The 17,260-nt window shown below is 30.8% G+C and overlaps 1 protein-coding gene across 1 annotated transcript in view; it reads right to left on the bottom strand.

The window, feature by feature from the left end:
• The window catches only part of LOC106685889 (uncharacterized), a 40,511-nt gene extending 35,924 nt beyond the window's left edge, over window positions 1-4,587 (bottom strand). Inside the window, exons 1-3 of the mRNA XM_067046613.1 lie at window positions 4,282-4,587; window positions 3,867-3,911; window positions 385-423 (exon numbers count right to left, since the gene is read on the bottom strand). Coding sequence (XP_066902714.1) covers window positions 385-423; window positions 3,867-3,911; window positions 4,282-4,390 — 193 coding nt within the window. The 5' untranslated portion in view covers window positions 4,391-4,587. The remainder of the gene's footprint in view (window positions 1-384; window positions 424-3,866; window positions 3,912-4,281) is intronic.
• Between the last annotated feature and the right edge of the window lie 12,673 nt (window positions 4,588-17,260).

The following is a 17,260-nucleotide window of genomic DNA, read 5'->3' as shown; positions in this document are numbered from 1 at the left end:
CCCCCCCCCCCCCCCCCGACCGTATTCTCTAATAAGGTAGCTATAATACTTTTTGGAACTGACTTCCAAAATAGTAAAAAGAATACATTATAACAAAAAGTTCTATTGTTAGAAATATCTCTAATTATTAGACAGAAAGATTGGCAGCTAAACTAACATATAAATAAAATATAAAAATATAAACATATAAACTAATATATAAAATAAAAACTCCATAACAGATAAAAATAGTAAATACATAATTACTGAGAAATTAAAATAAATAAATTTATTACATATAAACAATGTATAAAATAAATTTGTAATTTAAAATGAAAAACTTGTTAAAAATTTAAAGAAACTGAATGTAAAACATATTATAAATATACTATTTAAAGAACTTACGGTATTTTTCATCTTTCCTCACAGGCCAATACATAGTACCTGCAATGAGAAGAAGAAATGAAGGATTGATTATAATGTTTTTAGTATGAATGATTGGATATTTTGTAATTTAGTTCAAATTTGTTTTTAGTTTAGTGAATACATTATATATAATAGAGACTTAATTGATAAGAGCACAATTCATTTAAACTGATCTAGATCCAAAAGATGTTTGTTTTTGTACTTATTAAAATACAATATTTGAAATTTTATTTTACAAAAAAAAACTTTTGTTGAAAATTTTTAGGTTATCAAATACAGCTTTTGCCCTTGATGTATTTAATAGTTATTATATTCCTATTGGCTTGATTATTAGATGATATTATTTTCTACCGATACGTTCACTATGTATATTTATTCCTATATTACGGATTTATTTATCCGTAACTCTTTACAATGGTGTCCAAATCTAAAGTAACTATAACTGTAGGAAAGCTGAATTGTCGGTTTCAGTATCCTAAATGATGGGTTCGTGCAGTACTGAAGGCTTTCAAAAAATTTGATGTTTCTCGATATAAATTCTATCACAGTTGGTAGTCCGAATGGCTTTGCTCTTTGAAGTGAATTATGTATCAAATATATTTTAATATTTTTTTAATGGAAAAATAAAATGATATTCATTTTTCGCAACCTGAAAAACTCTTGAATACTAATTTTAGTATGTAACAATAAAAAATATATATATATTTTTCGTCACAATTTTGGCCTTAAATGAGTTGGGTCTTCGCCATTTTTTTTTTCGAAAATCACAAAGATTACAATTACACTGACAGGTCTGAAGCTACTGAAATCCCCGATTTCTAGGACAGCGAAAAGTTATGTGGCTCCAAGCTCAGAAAGTATACATTTTTTTTTACGGTTATTAGAAACGGTTAGTAAGAAAGAAATATTACTGATTCCATTAAGCTACTGTAGTATTATATTCAAAAAATTACAAAAACACAAACAAGCTTAGGTCAATAGAATTTTTTGGTGGAAAAAGCAAATCATATTCGATTTTAGCGTCCTCTGAAACCTTTAAGTAACATTTTTCTAAGAAATTAAAAATTATAAATTTTTCAATTCGATTTATTTCCATTTATTTTTCTCCTGGTGTCTATTGTTCATTTAATCGCTCATAACTCTTCTGTATTTTATCCAGATCCTACGTTACGACAACCGTTGACAAAGCAGAATTTCTATTCAATCCATATGAAGACCATTTATATTGCTATTAAAATAAAAAAGATCTTTTCAAACGTTTTATTTTACGTCTCCGGTTCTAAATTGATTCCTGTCAGTGTACGAGAAAATAACGACGTCATCAGCGAATGCCAGTAATGAGAGGCTCACAGGTCTTAAATTGGCATATTCCACATTTGGAATACGTGGAAATAACACAGTGGAATTTCCGCATTTTTTCTTTAGCCCTTCGAATTACTGATTTCATTACTAGAATAAACAAAAGTAGACTGAGACTACAACCTTGCCGGATTCCCATTATTGTTTCTATTTCTTGTGAAGTGCAGTTGGCAAATCGTACTATGTTTCTTCTTATTTTGTAGAGATTCTCAACCGCCAGTACATGACCATGATTGATCCCTTTTTCTCTCAAGGCCTCCAAGATATCAGGCTTTTGCAAGGTCAACAAAATCTCCTCCTTTTCCAATACTTTTTCGAAAACCTGTATCATGGTGAAGATAAGGTCCTGGGTGCTACGATTTTCTTCAAGCAATCTTTCAATTCTTCTTCTTTTTCTCTTTTCTAAGATCCTAGAGTAAATCTTACTTGGCACGCTTAATAGAGATTTGTCTCGGTGGTTGTTACAATCCCTATTATCACCTTTCTTAAAGATAGTGACGATGATGACTACTTCCCAATCGTTTCGAGTTTTCTTTTGCTTCCACACTAGGTTTAGCAGATGTAGCAGACTTTTTTTCTCTTTGCGCCCAATGTATTTCAGCATTTCAGGAGTTACTCCATCACTACCTGCGAATTTCCTTAGCTTCATACTCCAGATTGCTTTTTCCAGTTCGTCTTAATCAATAAACCCCTACCCCTCTTGACGCTTCATCTACATAGGGTGTCTGTCCATTCTCATTCGACAGATCTTGGAAGTACTCCCTCCACCTTTCCATTATTTCAGCCTTCTGCCTGAGAATGTTTCCTTCCTTGTCTTTTATGAATTTCAGGGTCGGCGCTCTTTCTTTTCTGAATTCCTTTGGGACTCAGTAAAAAAGCTTTTGATTTTGGTAGAAATCTGATCCCATCTTTCGCCCAAAATCTGCCGACGTTTTCCTCTTGGCTCCTTTGACTTTATTCGATTTTAAGTTCAAGATATTAAATTGAACCTCACATATATTTTACCAAAATTAGGTTGTAAGCAACCCATTGTGGTATTTTACTTAGTTTTTGCGGAAACAACCGTGCTTAAATTTTCATGATTTTCCATAAAAGTAATTACATTATTATATCATCAAATATTATATTATTATTATTTAGAATATATTATAATTAACAAATATTATAGTGACTAATTAAGCTGAAACAAGTTCCTATGACTATGAAAAGGCCATATTTCTCGGTTTATTTATTTATTTATTTTTTTTGCGAAATATCTACCGGTTAAAATTCTCAAAACTAATTGATATTGTTTTTTAAGCACTAAAACAGATATTTTTCTTATCAAAACAGTATTTTTTCAACATGTTTCAGGTTAAAAATAAACTATTTTTCTATTAGTAAATGAATTTGTCTATTAGTCCTATTCCCTTAGGTACTCATGCATTAAATAAAATTCTCTGACCCTACTCTCATCCACACGCATGGAAGTGGATAAAAAATTTTTCCATTAAAGACAAATCTTTTTCAAAAATATCCAAATTGTTTATTAAATCCACAAAGATTAGTAAGAAATGCTATCCACTGAAATATTATGTACTCAAGTCTGAAATAATACAAACATTTACAAATATAGACTATTTTTTCTGAAAAAAGTAATACTGCAAAATAATATATATTTGGTGGGTATTTTTAGAAACAGTGTTTGTAGAGTGTCAAACATACATGAAAACATAATTGACCCCAAAACTACTTCATTTTGGTTCACATTCACTCTCCTTTTATGTTTATTGAAAGTTCCTATGTTTTCATCAATAGTTTCTCATATTATTAGTCTATTGCTTTTTTATTTCTATTTCATTAGGAGTAGGCAACACGATGACAGTATATGGTCGTACACATTGTTCCTAATTACGCAATTCGTTAATCAAGAGTTTGGATTACATTTGCTTTATTTGTGAATTAAGTATTCATTGGAAAATCGGTATTTTACATTTTATTTTTAGATGTAGATTGAAAAAAAAAGTTGATAGAATGAATAGATTATCGGAAAATCTAGAGAATTTCTAATTTTTCAAAAGGGCCATTTTTTAAATGTGTATGTGTCAAAGGTAAATACTTACAGCCTCCTAATGTTCCATTTCCATATTGTATCTGTATTTTTTTTTCTGAAACAAAGAATATTTACATTAAATAATCAATTAAGAAGTATAACTATTACATAAGAATATAAGCTAACTGTAATTTCAAAGAAACTATAATAATTAAGAAACTATTACTATTTAAGAAACTACAATTAGCTGATAGGAATCGCTTAAGCTGTAATTTACAATTTATTGACAAACAAATTTTCGATTGTTTATAAAGTTCTGATTCAAAAATTTAAAAGTTTTGTGATACATATTACAAATAATTAAGATGAAATCATTTTATAGTACTTGTTTTTATTGGCCTATCATTGTATAATAACTTATAACGAGTGGCAAAATCCACCTACTTTGACATTATCAAATCATAAAATATAGCATGAATACTCACTTGGTTCTAAGCCCAGTTGTTGTGGCCTGACCAACATTTTGTGCCACCTCCTTCCAGGCGGGCCCGAAGGCATCAAGGTTTTGTGTTCGTGTGAGTATTTGAGGACCATTGCTGAAGCACACTGAGGACCTCACCGATATCGTAGGCTGCAGAAGGGCGCAGGCAGTGTTACCATCACAAAACTTGAAATTTCCCTTAGTTACAGTAGTAGGGGTGAAGAAAGATCTTAATGGCAAATTCCAATTAATGTCAAAAGATCATATTTATTAAATTAATGCTAATATTTTTGCATTATAATAGTTAATATCTTGATTTTTTTAAATATATAAAACATCCCATTCTTTCTTAATCGAAAGAGTAACTATAAATTATTACTAATATTACAAACTTCAGGTAAACTGTAATTCTTTGATTAATCTTCACCTTATTTTAAATTTACTTAACGACGTTCGGGCTCTTCTTGTCCGTTTTCAAATCTCCTATTTCTATAAAGACATTTTAATGCACATAATTTAATATTGTGAAATAAGTTTTGTTGTATGTAAGATATTTATAATATTTATAAGAAGTAGACTTGAAAATGGGTAAGAAAAGACCGACAAATTATCAAGAATTTTAAAGTAAATTAAAAAGTTATTTAGGGTTATATTTTACTTGAAGTACATGATACCAAAATTGTATTTTTCAGAGAGGTTTTTTATGTATTATAATGCTGCTTTGCTTGAATTGTGGCATATCTGGCTAAAAAGTTTTGATTTTATTTAGAATTGAACGCATTCCATAGACAGTGCTGTTCGGACTGAAGATATGAAACAAGCTAAAATGAAATTTAAAAGAAAACATTAAATATAGTAAGTGAACTTCAGTTTTCGAGATATAGCATTTTAAAAAGCAACATTTCATAAAAATGTATGGAACGTACTAAAAGATCAGTAGTTAGTGAATTTATATTGAAAATTTCATATCTCAAGAACCATTTGACGTACAGTGGTCTATTAGCACTCAAATTAAAGCTAGTTTAATGAGCTATAATGTAGTTTATCATGTTTATCTTTGTAGGAGTAATAGTTTACATGAAATTTGCTAAAATAAATTGATTTATAGTTGTTCGGACAAATTTTCATTTGCCAAATTTATATTTATATGTGAATATCATAAAAACTACTACCCCTACGAAGATAAGTGTCATAAACTACTTTATAGTAAGTTAAATTTCCTTTATTTTGAGTGTTGGTAGACATATGTGTGTGTTATGGATCTAGAGATATATTTTTCAAAAATCCAATATTTTATACGACCATCTAGAAATTAACATTTTGACAAATATCATAAAAATACTACTCCCACAAAGATAAACATAATTAACTATTTTGTAGTAAATTTAACTAGCTTTAATTTTAGTGCTGGCAGACATCAGTACGTCCAATGGTTTCTGAAATAAAGTTTTTCATAAATCAAATTTATTGTCCGCACAACTATAAATCAATTTATTTTTAGCAAATATAATGAAAACTACTATTCCGACGAAGGTAAAGGTTATAAATTTCTTTATAAACCATTAAACTAGCTTTAATTTGAGTGCTAATAGACATCTGTACGTCACATAGTTCCTGAGATATAGATTTCTCAAAATAAATTAATTAACTACTAATCTTTCTCTTGTACTAACAGGGATGGTTGGACAAGATGGTCAGAGGCAGTTACTCCACGCTTAGCAGCACAAAGAAGATAGTGAGAGAAGAAGAAGAAGTATATCCAAACAATAACACTGAAACCAATAATAATTTACCAATTTACAATTTTTAGTATTGATCATCACAACTTGTTAAGTTGTACTAAATAACAATAATTTTACATTAATTATTTAGTTATTGTGTATAAATAAAAGAAGACCCTCAAAGAAGTTATCTAAAAACTCCATTTCATACAATAAGGAGCAATTATAACCATATAGGGATATCGCAAAACAAGTTATAACAATATTGATCAGTTCTCAAAAGCTGGGCATTTGATACCTGTTTTTTTTTTTTAGTTTTTTTAGTTTTTTTTCAAAACTAAAAAACATTGAAAAATATGATATATCCATTATCGTTTTATTCCACCATTTTAACTTTTACCATTTGCTCAGAGTTACTTAGTGAGTAGAGTAAGAGATAAAAAAAAGATTACTTACAGCATGCAATATTTAGTCCCCTCGTCAACGAGCTGCTGTTAATTTTTATTTTTACTGGTTTTTTCCATCTTTTCGACGATGAAATGCCCACTATTTTTTTTTTTTTTTAAGGCCATGTTACTGTTGCGATGAGGTAAATTGAGTTTGATAGCTTTATGGCAAGATATTAATGTGGATTGTTACAAGTTGTACTTAAAGAGTATTGTATTTTGTCCTTTTATGTTTAGGTTATATTTAACGGGTGTTTTTGTAGACCATTTGCTTTTATGAAAATGTAAGTAATTTTTATTTAATTGATCTTTGTTTACAATTTTAAAATATTTTTGTCATTGATAATATCCTTATAAATGATTTCAGATTTTTCCAGTGCTCTGACTTGCAGTACAGTCAAGTCCTGTTCCCTTGTGTGAAGAGTTAGTCATCCTCTAGTTATTGATCCAATCTTTGGTTCTGGAGTTCTCCCCTAATAGTCAGTTCTCCATCCTCAGGTTGCCCATATTGTCAGTGTTTCTTATAACATTCCAATTTTTAGAAAACTAATCGGCAGACCTGCCGTCAGGGAGAGACAAAAGAAGCGAAATGCCCTGTATTTATGATTGTTTACAATTATATAATATTCATTTGAGTTTTTTTTTTAATTTAGTAGATACTTTTATAATTTAAGCATGATTACGTGATGCGTAGAGTTCCAAAATCAGACAAGCACATTTTCAAATTATTAATTATTATTTGAAATTAAATTTTTAATCAAATGTATTAGATTATCACCGGATAAAAGCATTTTTTTCCAAAAACTGTTATATTGTATACGATTTAACAGTTTTTGGAAGAATTTCATTCACATTATTTTTATCTAGTTCTAGAACTGTTAATTAAAAAAAAAGACTGATTTTGTCTCATTTATTTTTTTATATTAGTATTATGAAATATTTTTTTCTCCCAAATTTATTAGTATACAAGATTATAAGTAAGATTTTGAACTTCATCACTTTTCAACTCCTGAAAATTGACAAAATTAAAGGTTTAGAAAAAAAAAATCAAAGTGCTTTGGAGAAAGGAGTATATAGAATATTTTTCCCAGCAGAAATCCATTTTTTTTTAATGTCACATTTCGCCTTCATCCACCCATGTCTTCAACAAATTCATAAATTATACCCGATATTTTTAATTATTAACCTGTCAGTTTCGATGAATTATTATTATCGATTTATTAAATACCTCAATTAATGACTGTTGAAACCTATAATACATTTTTAACATTTCATGATCAATTATTATCTCCATCTCAGGAAGAGGAGAACTGTCCAATGAGCATACATGAGTTTATCCCTGACTTTCATAGGATGCAATTGCATTGTAGTCGTGTACTGAGCCAATTCTTCATTTCTGTTTTATCTTTTTATTTTTCTTGTTTTATTTTGTTACCTTTTATAATTAATGCAAACAGGCATTAATTGAGTGATTCGCCCTGTTTCCGGCGATGAGACGGATGTAGACATACATTCAAACGAATCCGATCCGCAGAAACTAAATTTTGAACCTACCGATTCACCACAGTCCAAATAACCAGTTAAAAAAATGGGACAATACTATCAGGAAATCACTCCTTTAAAAGTGGTGAGCAATAAATTTAAACTATCTGAAATTGGCACGTCATCTGATAAGTATACTACAGCAACAGCAAGTACTAGCAATAATAATAACACGAATGTCAAGCCCAATTCCAAAAAAAATACCACCGATATTTCTACATAATGTTAATAATTAAAGACTTTTATTAAATGACTTAAATGCATTATACTTCGGGCCATCTCTAACCAACTAACTATCAACAATACAAAAATTATTTTGTCACGTATATATAGTATGATATATTAGTACTAGAGCCCAAAAGGAGAAAAAATACAGTTTTCTCACCCCAATTTTTTATTACTTTAATGAAAACCATGTATAATTAATAGTCGAAATTGATGAGTCTGCCAAGTATAGGTATGGGGAATAAAAAATGACAGCTGTTTCAAAGCGATAAAAAAAACTAATTTCTCATTTTTCAGCTCTATATCTCAAAAAGTAGAAAGAACACAAGAAAACCTGAGAGAACTTCGTTTTAAGAAGAGCTCCCTTTCTCCAGCAATCTTAGTCCGTCCGCTTTATCTCGGCATCTAAGATTGTAACCTGTTCCTTAACGGTTACACTGGTCCGCCCGCTTCATCTCGGCAACCAGTGTAATTTCCCGTCTCTCCTCAGCTCTAGTCCGTCCGCTTCATCTCGGCAACCAGTGTAATTTCCCGTCTCTCCCCAGCTCTAGTCCGTCCGCTTCATCTCGGCAACCAGTGTAATTTCCCGTCTCTCCCCAGCTCTAGTCCATCCGCTTCATCTCGGCAACCAGTGTAATTTCCCGTCTCTTCCCAGCTCTAGTCCGTCCGCTTCATCTCGGCAACTAGTAAGCTGGCTCCTATCATGACAGTTCTAGTCTGTCCGCTTTATCTCGGCAACTAGAACTGTTACTCTACCTCAGATTCTCTCACCTAGACCTCCTCTACCTGAGTCAGTGTCCAGGGCTCATCCCCTGGCACGGCATTCCTTTCTTACTTATCATTATTGAATACGTCTTGTCGTGGGCCTTCTGTAAAGAGATATCAGGCTGGAGAACCGCCTAAGACCAGACAACCCCGACAGAGCTATAAAGAATTTTATGATGTTTATCTTTGTCGGAGTAATAGTTTTCATGAAAATTACTGAAATAAATTGATTTATAGCTGTTCGGACAAATTTTCATTTGCCAAATTTATGATATGTGAATACCATAAAAACTACTACCCCTACGAAGATAAGTGTCATAAATTACTTTATAGTAGTAAGTTAAATTTCCTTTATTTTGAGTGTTGACAGACATATGTGCGTCTTATGAATCTAAAGATATATTTTTTCAAAAATCCAACATTTTATACGAATAACTAGAAATTAACATTTTGTAAGTTTATTTCGTCAAATATCATAAAAACTACACATGATTAACTATTTTGTAGTATATTTAACTAGCTTTAATTTGAGCGCTGGCAGACATCAGTACGTCCAATAGTTTTTGAAATAATGTTTTTCATAAATCAAATTTATAGTCCGAACAACTATAAATCAATTTATTTTAGCAAATATCATGAAAACTAATATTCCTACGAAGGTAGAGGTCATAAACTTCTTTATAGTCCATTAAACTAGCTTTAATTTGAGTATTCATAGACATCTGTACGTCACATAGTTCCTGAGATATCATTCACATATACATTTTCTATAGATGAAAATATTTAAACGTAGTAATTAGGAAGGTTCCCCATCTCGTAACTGAAGACGAAATAAAGGCCGAGCTAGACTCCAGAAAATTTGAAGTTGTATAGGAATCCAGAATTCTGAATAAAGATAAAAAGAGTTCTCCACTCTATTAGTATCTGTCGAAAACAATGGAAAGGCTAAAGGTATTTTTAATCTCAAAAAAATTATTTTCTGTAATAATTAGAGTACAACTTAAACATAAATAAAAACACTGATATTCCTATCTATACAAACTGTAAGAGATATGGTGACGCAAAAACTTATCGTCATTTAGAGTCAGGGTGTTTAAAGTGCAAGGGTAAAAACGGTTTCTCAAAATGCCCGTTAAAATTTTATGTTGTCTTTTTATGTAAATTCTGAAATAGCTCATTGGGCTGGTTTTATGTGGTGTAAATGTTATCAAACCATAAAAAATAAAATAAACTCACCTGATGTGCCAAATAGTTGTGAATCTGAGAACGATTCGAACAAGTAAGCTACCTGAATGTTCCTATAGTGAAGCTACTCGTCTAACATTAAAACGACCAGAACAAAAACCACAGTCCACAGTTAATAATAACCACACACAACGAAATAAATGGTGAAAATGTATTGATTCAATTCAATACATTTCATAACTAAAATTATTATTGAATCTATTAAACTCTATTTAACACAAATTATGACAAATGTATTCACGTTAGTTGCTTCTTTCTTTACTAATGAACTGTAATATAAATAACAGCTTATCTGCTGTTACTAATTCTCTCTTTACTAACTGCAGTTTACTACAAATCAAATATTATTCTTAATGAGGTGTAAATAGTTCACTATAGATTAATGAGACGGAGATTTTCGGGGGTGCGGTCAGCAAAAATACACAAATAAACGAAACATATTTATGAAGACGTGAAATTCAGGTCAAAACATCGGCAAAAATACATAAGTTTCGTTCATTTATGTATTTTTGCTGACCGTACCATCGACCATCCTTTCCTGACAAATATTAATCCATTAATTCTCCAATATTTATTTTTTTGCCTATCTTTACACAACTAAGAAAATGAAAAATTTTAAACTGGAATGATTTCAAAATTTTCCTTCATCGATATAGTCCGCATAACCGAGACACATTTAAAAAATTTAAAGAAAAAATCGTGCAAGGAGATGGTAGATGCGTACTAGAGGCCCTGTCGACAGAAAGAAATGGAACCACCTCAAACATGAAACTGAAAAGGAACTTAATGAATGACTACATTCTAAATATCAAGTAAAAGACTTTGACTCAAAGGACCAATCTAAATGGGCGTCTATTAAAAAATGGAAAATGAAGCGTATTTTGGAAAATGGTGGATTCGTCACTGCTGAAGCATTTACAGATTACTTCTAGAAAACGTCCACTAACACTGAATGTGAAAGAGGTCCCATTCCAAAATAAGATTCTGAGACTCACAGTGGATCTCCCTGGTTTGTAAGAAACAGCCAATTTCATCGTGAACTGCAAGTGAAATCGATAGATGATCACATCAAAAAACGATTTACGAAATTCCACTTCAATATACCAACAGTTGAAGGGGCAGTGGCATACAACTTAAACAATCTAACCACATTGCAAAGACTGAAGCCCAGGCTGATCTGAAACATTCAATTAAAAACTTCTTTTCTTTGTTATTTTTCTTATTATCATTATTTTGCTTTATGTTTTTCCTTTTCTTCTTCTCTAATTATTTTTTCAGAACAAGTCAATTTATTTTTTCTATTTATTCTATAAATATTTTTTTCTCTTACTTTTTATTTTATTTTTTACTAATCTTTACTATTTTAAATTATAATAGTTCATGGTTATAACATTCCAAAATTATTTCAGGTGTTTCCTACACGAGACTATACACCTCTACCCCCCCCCTACTATCAACTATTTAAATAACTTACAAACTTTTAAAACAACCATATAAGGCTAACCAGGGCCGATCTGATAATAAAGGGATATAAAAAAGAAAAAAAAAACAGCATTTATAATGATTCATAAAATCCAGGCAATAGAACATACAGCTACAAATAATTTTAAAAATTAGTTTCTATTAAAATTAACGGTAGATCCTGGTGAAGAAGGGATTATTACGTTTTGCGTTGGGTCAAATACCACCAGTTCTGGTTGTGTATGTGTCGCAGGAAGATGAAAAAAAGATGGAAATTTGATTTAATACCTAAGGTGGATGATAAATTCTTTGAAAATGTCTGAGTTACAACTGTGTGGTGTGATTTCTCTATACAAAGTAAGTATTTTGAACAATCCCTTAAATGTTTTAGAGAAAAAATGAAGTAATATTGTTTATATATTTAATATAAAGCATTTATTATGAATACTTTTTTTAATTTAAGCAATTAAATTAAAAATTAATTATTTTTTTAATATAAAATATTTATTATAAAAATATACTGAAACACAAATAAGTACAGAAATAGATATTGAAACACAACTTTAATCGAAACTAACAAAAACAGATCTTTTTAAAAATAAAAAATATATTCGTAGTAAAATTTTTAACATTTGTGAATGTAAATAATACATAATAATTTTCATTCATTTTTATTAAAGCACGTTGTTGATTTGTGGCATCTCAAGTTACAGGGTTTTACTTTTTTTACAGACACATCTTAGATCAAATTACAAGTGAAATCAATTGTTTCAATCAAATCTATAAATCAATAGTTGTATTTTTAACATATTCATATCTCCATTTTGATTATCTCCATACGACAGGTGTACGGCATACGAACTTCAATTAGCCAGCAATCGGTGTCCAAGGCAGGCGATTTATGTCCATAGCACTTGCCTCCATTATCACCTTATGGGAATCATTCTACGTTTAATTTAATTAGTTTTGTTATCACGAATTGACTATTCATTTAGAATTTATAGGCTAAACATCGAAAGAATTTTCCAATTCAAACGAAAATTTATACTTTCTTACTATCAAACTAATTAGTTACTTATAAACCATTATTTGACCGTTCACTTAGGAATCCTCTTATCTCGTGTGAGGAGTTAATCACCCTCTAGTTTTTGATGCAATCTTTGGTTGTGGTGTTCTCCCTTGATGGTATGCCCTCCGATCTATAATTGCCTTTATCAGCAATATTTCTTCATATTTTAGCAGTTATTTAATTTTTTGGTGAAATAGTCGGTAGGCCCGCGGTCAGGTAGGGCCAGAAGGAGGAAAATCCCTTGTATTTATGATTGTTTATATTTTTATAAGATTCATTTTTTCCCAAGTTACATGAAAGATTTGCTAATCTCTTTTTTAGGGGTACATCTTCTCTAAAACTGTTAAAGGATCTGTTCAAATCACTTACTTTCATTAGGGAAATCACCCAACAGAGTTGTTTTTTAACATCTCCAATCATCTGCCTTAGGGATTTGATCATATAGATGGATTACTTTACAGTAATAATAATAATTTATTTATTTGTTTATGGGGCAACCCCCGTACAGATTGAGTTGGCCTGTATAGTACATAATTTAAGAATCATAAATCATGAAGAAGAAAATTAATTGAAAAGTTGTAATTTTCCTTAAAACAAGGACCTTTTATTGGACGATTTGTAAAGTTAGCAGAAATGTACTTAGCACTCCCGTGACATAGTAAGCCATCAATGTCTTCATCGTATCCTTACAGGTGTACTACTCATGGATTTCAATTAACTTCAATTGGAGCCCGAGACAAGCGGTTTACGACCACATCACTTGGCCGAATTATCACGTCATGGTACTCATTCGAGGATAATTTAATGTTATTTAGTTTGTTTTATTATAAAGTATTCACTAGGATCAACCATTTAGGATCAAGAGGCTAAATATCGAAAGAATTTTCCAATTCGAACGAAAATTTCTACTTCATTACTTTATCAAATTAATTAGTTGCTTAATAGTTGTTTTAGGACCGCGACAAGTGCGTTTCTGTGTTAATTTAGGATTCATTTATAGTACTATTGTACTAAACCTCACTGTTGGGCAAACAATTTTGTTTTATTGAGCTTTACGGTTGGTAACATACTATTTGACCGAATTGATAAGTTATTGTAACCATTGGATGACGAATTGAATGCCGTTTAATTTCTCATACAATAACTGTTTCGCTAGGATGCACCGTTTAGGAGTTATTGCCGAAAACCCTAAACAAAAGACCTAGTTCGTTACTTCTTTAAATCAATTAACTAATTAGTAACATTCTTAGCATCGCCAGAAATCAAGTGTGGTAGAAACCTATTTTTTAAATAATTTCAGATGTATGTTCTATGAGAAGGATTTTATACATCTGACTCCTTTCCTATTGTGTCTCCTTATTTTAAATAAACGATGCACCTTTATTCAAAGAAAGAAGCAACTGTTGTTAAAAGAAAAGACTTGACACAGAGTTGAAGGGGCGTTTACTTCTCACAGTCGTGGTAGGTTAAGGACTTTTCGATCTTTTAAGTCAGTTCTTTGTAAATAACAATGTCGGCATATGTGGTATTTTAATATTTTGAGAAAGTGGCATTGGCTTGCGGTACCCAATTTGGAAACAGCTGCTGTAGGGATTTTGTCGTCCCCAGGTTGACGGGTGTCTCCATTGTCTCCCCTCTCTACACCACGGGAATTTACTATCAGGGCCCTGTTTCATAATGAAAGCTAATAGTATTAGTTCAAAATACAATTATAGAAACAACGTGTTAATTACACTAGTACTTATTTTTTTTCATAATAGGGAGGACTATAAGTGATATTACAGGAGTTAAAATGTACTAAAGTACAAGTTACTATTGTACAAGTCAGTGTACGTGTATTAAGTTAAATCGACAAGACTAATAGTATTAGTTTGTACTTTATTATGAAACAGGGCCCTGATGGTATTGTTTTCGAAGAAGCTCAAGAAACGGGAAATATGTCTTTATGAACGCTTTAAAACGTTTCACATAAGAAAATATTTACGGATCTCATGGAACAAGAATTTCGTAAATATTTTAATGTTGACATTATACCATCATTAACACCTCATTAGAAGTACACTAAGGAAATCATTAACAACAGATACCTTTAATTATTAAAACCTCTTGATACTGACTATATTATGTTGGAGGTGAATTCTGAAGATGATTCCAACATGGATTCAAAACCATCAGTTCTGGATGATTCAGAATGATTATTAATTTTGTTATTTCTATTTGATACTTTTATTGTACTATTTCTTATTTTATAATTGTTTTTACAAAATGTTTAATATATTTTTTCTTATTTATAAATTATTCTGCAAAATTATATTTCATTTTGGTATTTTAATACTTTATTGCAATAATATAGTTTAATTAATTTTTTGAAATATTGACAAAATATATATTTTGTCAAAAAATGTGTTTACTGAAATTATTTACTTTTAGAAATATTTCAAGCTACACCTACCGTTTGTGAACCTGTAAGACGTCGTATATTACATAAGCTAAGCACATATCGCTGCTTTGCTTGTTTATTGACACATCTAATAAAAGTAAAAATATTTCATCTTGTATTTAACGTGTTCTACAGATTGTACAGTAAATTCTGATTACTTTCTGGCTATTCTATTAATTTAGGGCAGTTTAAGAGGCCCCGGTGTAGAGAAAGAAACCCAGGTCTATAACGGCTATTTCAAAATATTTGGTCTTATTTTGAAATACCCGCTGTTCGTCAGATTTGCCATTATTTAAGAAAAGCAGCAATATTTTATTACTACGAATAAGATCTTAAACATCCTCTCCAAAGTCTTCCTTCGTTCCAAGCGTCACTTTCTTCTTTTTCAGGTGCATTTCACATCGGTTACCGTGCATAAAATCACTTCCCTAATGTTTTCTTATAGTACAAGAGCCTAAGAGGAGAAAACGTTAAAAAAAAATAATTTTTCATTCGTAGCTCTATATCTTTAAAATTACCAACAAAACAAGAAAACCTTATAGAACATTATTTAAAGTAGGGTAACTTTACTAAAGTATGAGCCCTACTAGCTCTATTTACGTTCAATAGTTCCCGGGATATAGCTTTGTTGTAGAATAAAAAAAAAGTATTGCTTATTGTCCGTATTGAGAGTAAATGATCAAAAAACAATAGACACTTTCAGTTAAGTAAACCAAACAAATTTTATTAAGGGAAAATGAAGTAAGATATGTTTTTAGATGAGGCAACTAACAGTTTTAGACCAAAACATATCACGGAATCGCAGAAAGGCAACAGAGAAATCCGTTTCTAAAACAACTTGTTTATTATTTCAATGAATGATAATGAGCTTACTTCGGTAAATTCGGTAAATAGCGATATGTATTTAATTTGGTGATTTGTATTTTGTAAAATATCAGATGTCGACATTTGATTTAAAAAATTCTCTAGGTGTAATATTAGCTATCAGAATTGGACTTTTAGTAGAAAATGAAGAGCCATTTGTCTGTCGAGGGGAAGAAATAATCGATAACGACTGCCAGCTGCTTTCACGCATGTCTGTTCTGCTGCCACGCCACTGTCAGCAATGATATATATATATACAGGTATGGATAGCGTTTAAGAAAAAAATATCTTTTGTAGAGAGAAAAACTAGTTTAAAAGGATTGTTTATCTAATAATATCTAAAAAGAACGTCTTTTTCCCACTCCCAAAAAGATAGGAATCATACTTTATCATAAATATTTGTCAATGATATGACGTATAGGGTACGTTCCGACATCTTCGAAGAGGAATACGTATTTAATAAGTAATTTGAGGAATAGGTACCAATATGAACATTGCCACTTTGAATTTAAGATTGTATTTTTCCAAGATTGGGCTAGACGCTGCTTCGTGACATCTTTTATTTTACTAGCTCTAACTTTAATAAAAAATGAAAAACAAAAATTAATTAAATGATCAATATGATGAAATATTTTCACAATGTTCAAAAATTGGTTAAAAAATAAATACAAGTTTTAGTACCAGAACATTTAGGTCCCTTGTAAAGGCATTAAAAGGCTGAGCATTTTGTGAGAAAAAAAAAAAAGGAAATATATTAAAAATGCATCCCTTTCCTTAAAGAAATATTTCGTAACCCTTACGAGAGAAAGATTTCACCGTGAGAGACCTCTGGTTCGGACCTCGCGGAAGAAAACGAAATAAAACAAGGAGCTACTTGGAAGACCTATGTGTTAGTGTCAGAAATATAGTGATTTAGGCGGAAAACATTATTTTGGACTCCCTGTGTATCATTCATCATCACCTGCACGGAATTAGCTCTTAGATTTTTGTATGTATGTATATGTATATATATATAAAGTTAAGTATCGGCGAAAGTCAAATGTCAAAAAAGAGAAGAAGGAATAAGATGTAACACGTGTGAACTGCTGTAACATACTATCTTTATTCGGTTCAGTACCTCTCTTTATATACGTGCGATCAGCTGATCTCCTCAGTCAGCTGACATCGAAGTAACAGCTGACTGAGGCTGTAACTCCCCCCCACCA

Source organism: Halyomorpha halys, unplaced genomic scaffold (assembly GCF_000696795.3).
Source record: "Halyomorpha halys isolate HHAL.00 unplaced genomic scaffold, Hhal_1.1 Scaffold752.1, whole genome shotgun sequence".
Classification (NCBI taxonomy): Eukaryota; Metazoa; Arthropoda; class Insecta; order Hemiptera; family Pentatomidae; genus Halyomorpha; species Halyomorpha halys.
Note: the sequence above shows the minus strand (reverse complement) of the source record. Positions and strands in the feature narration are given on the sequence as shown.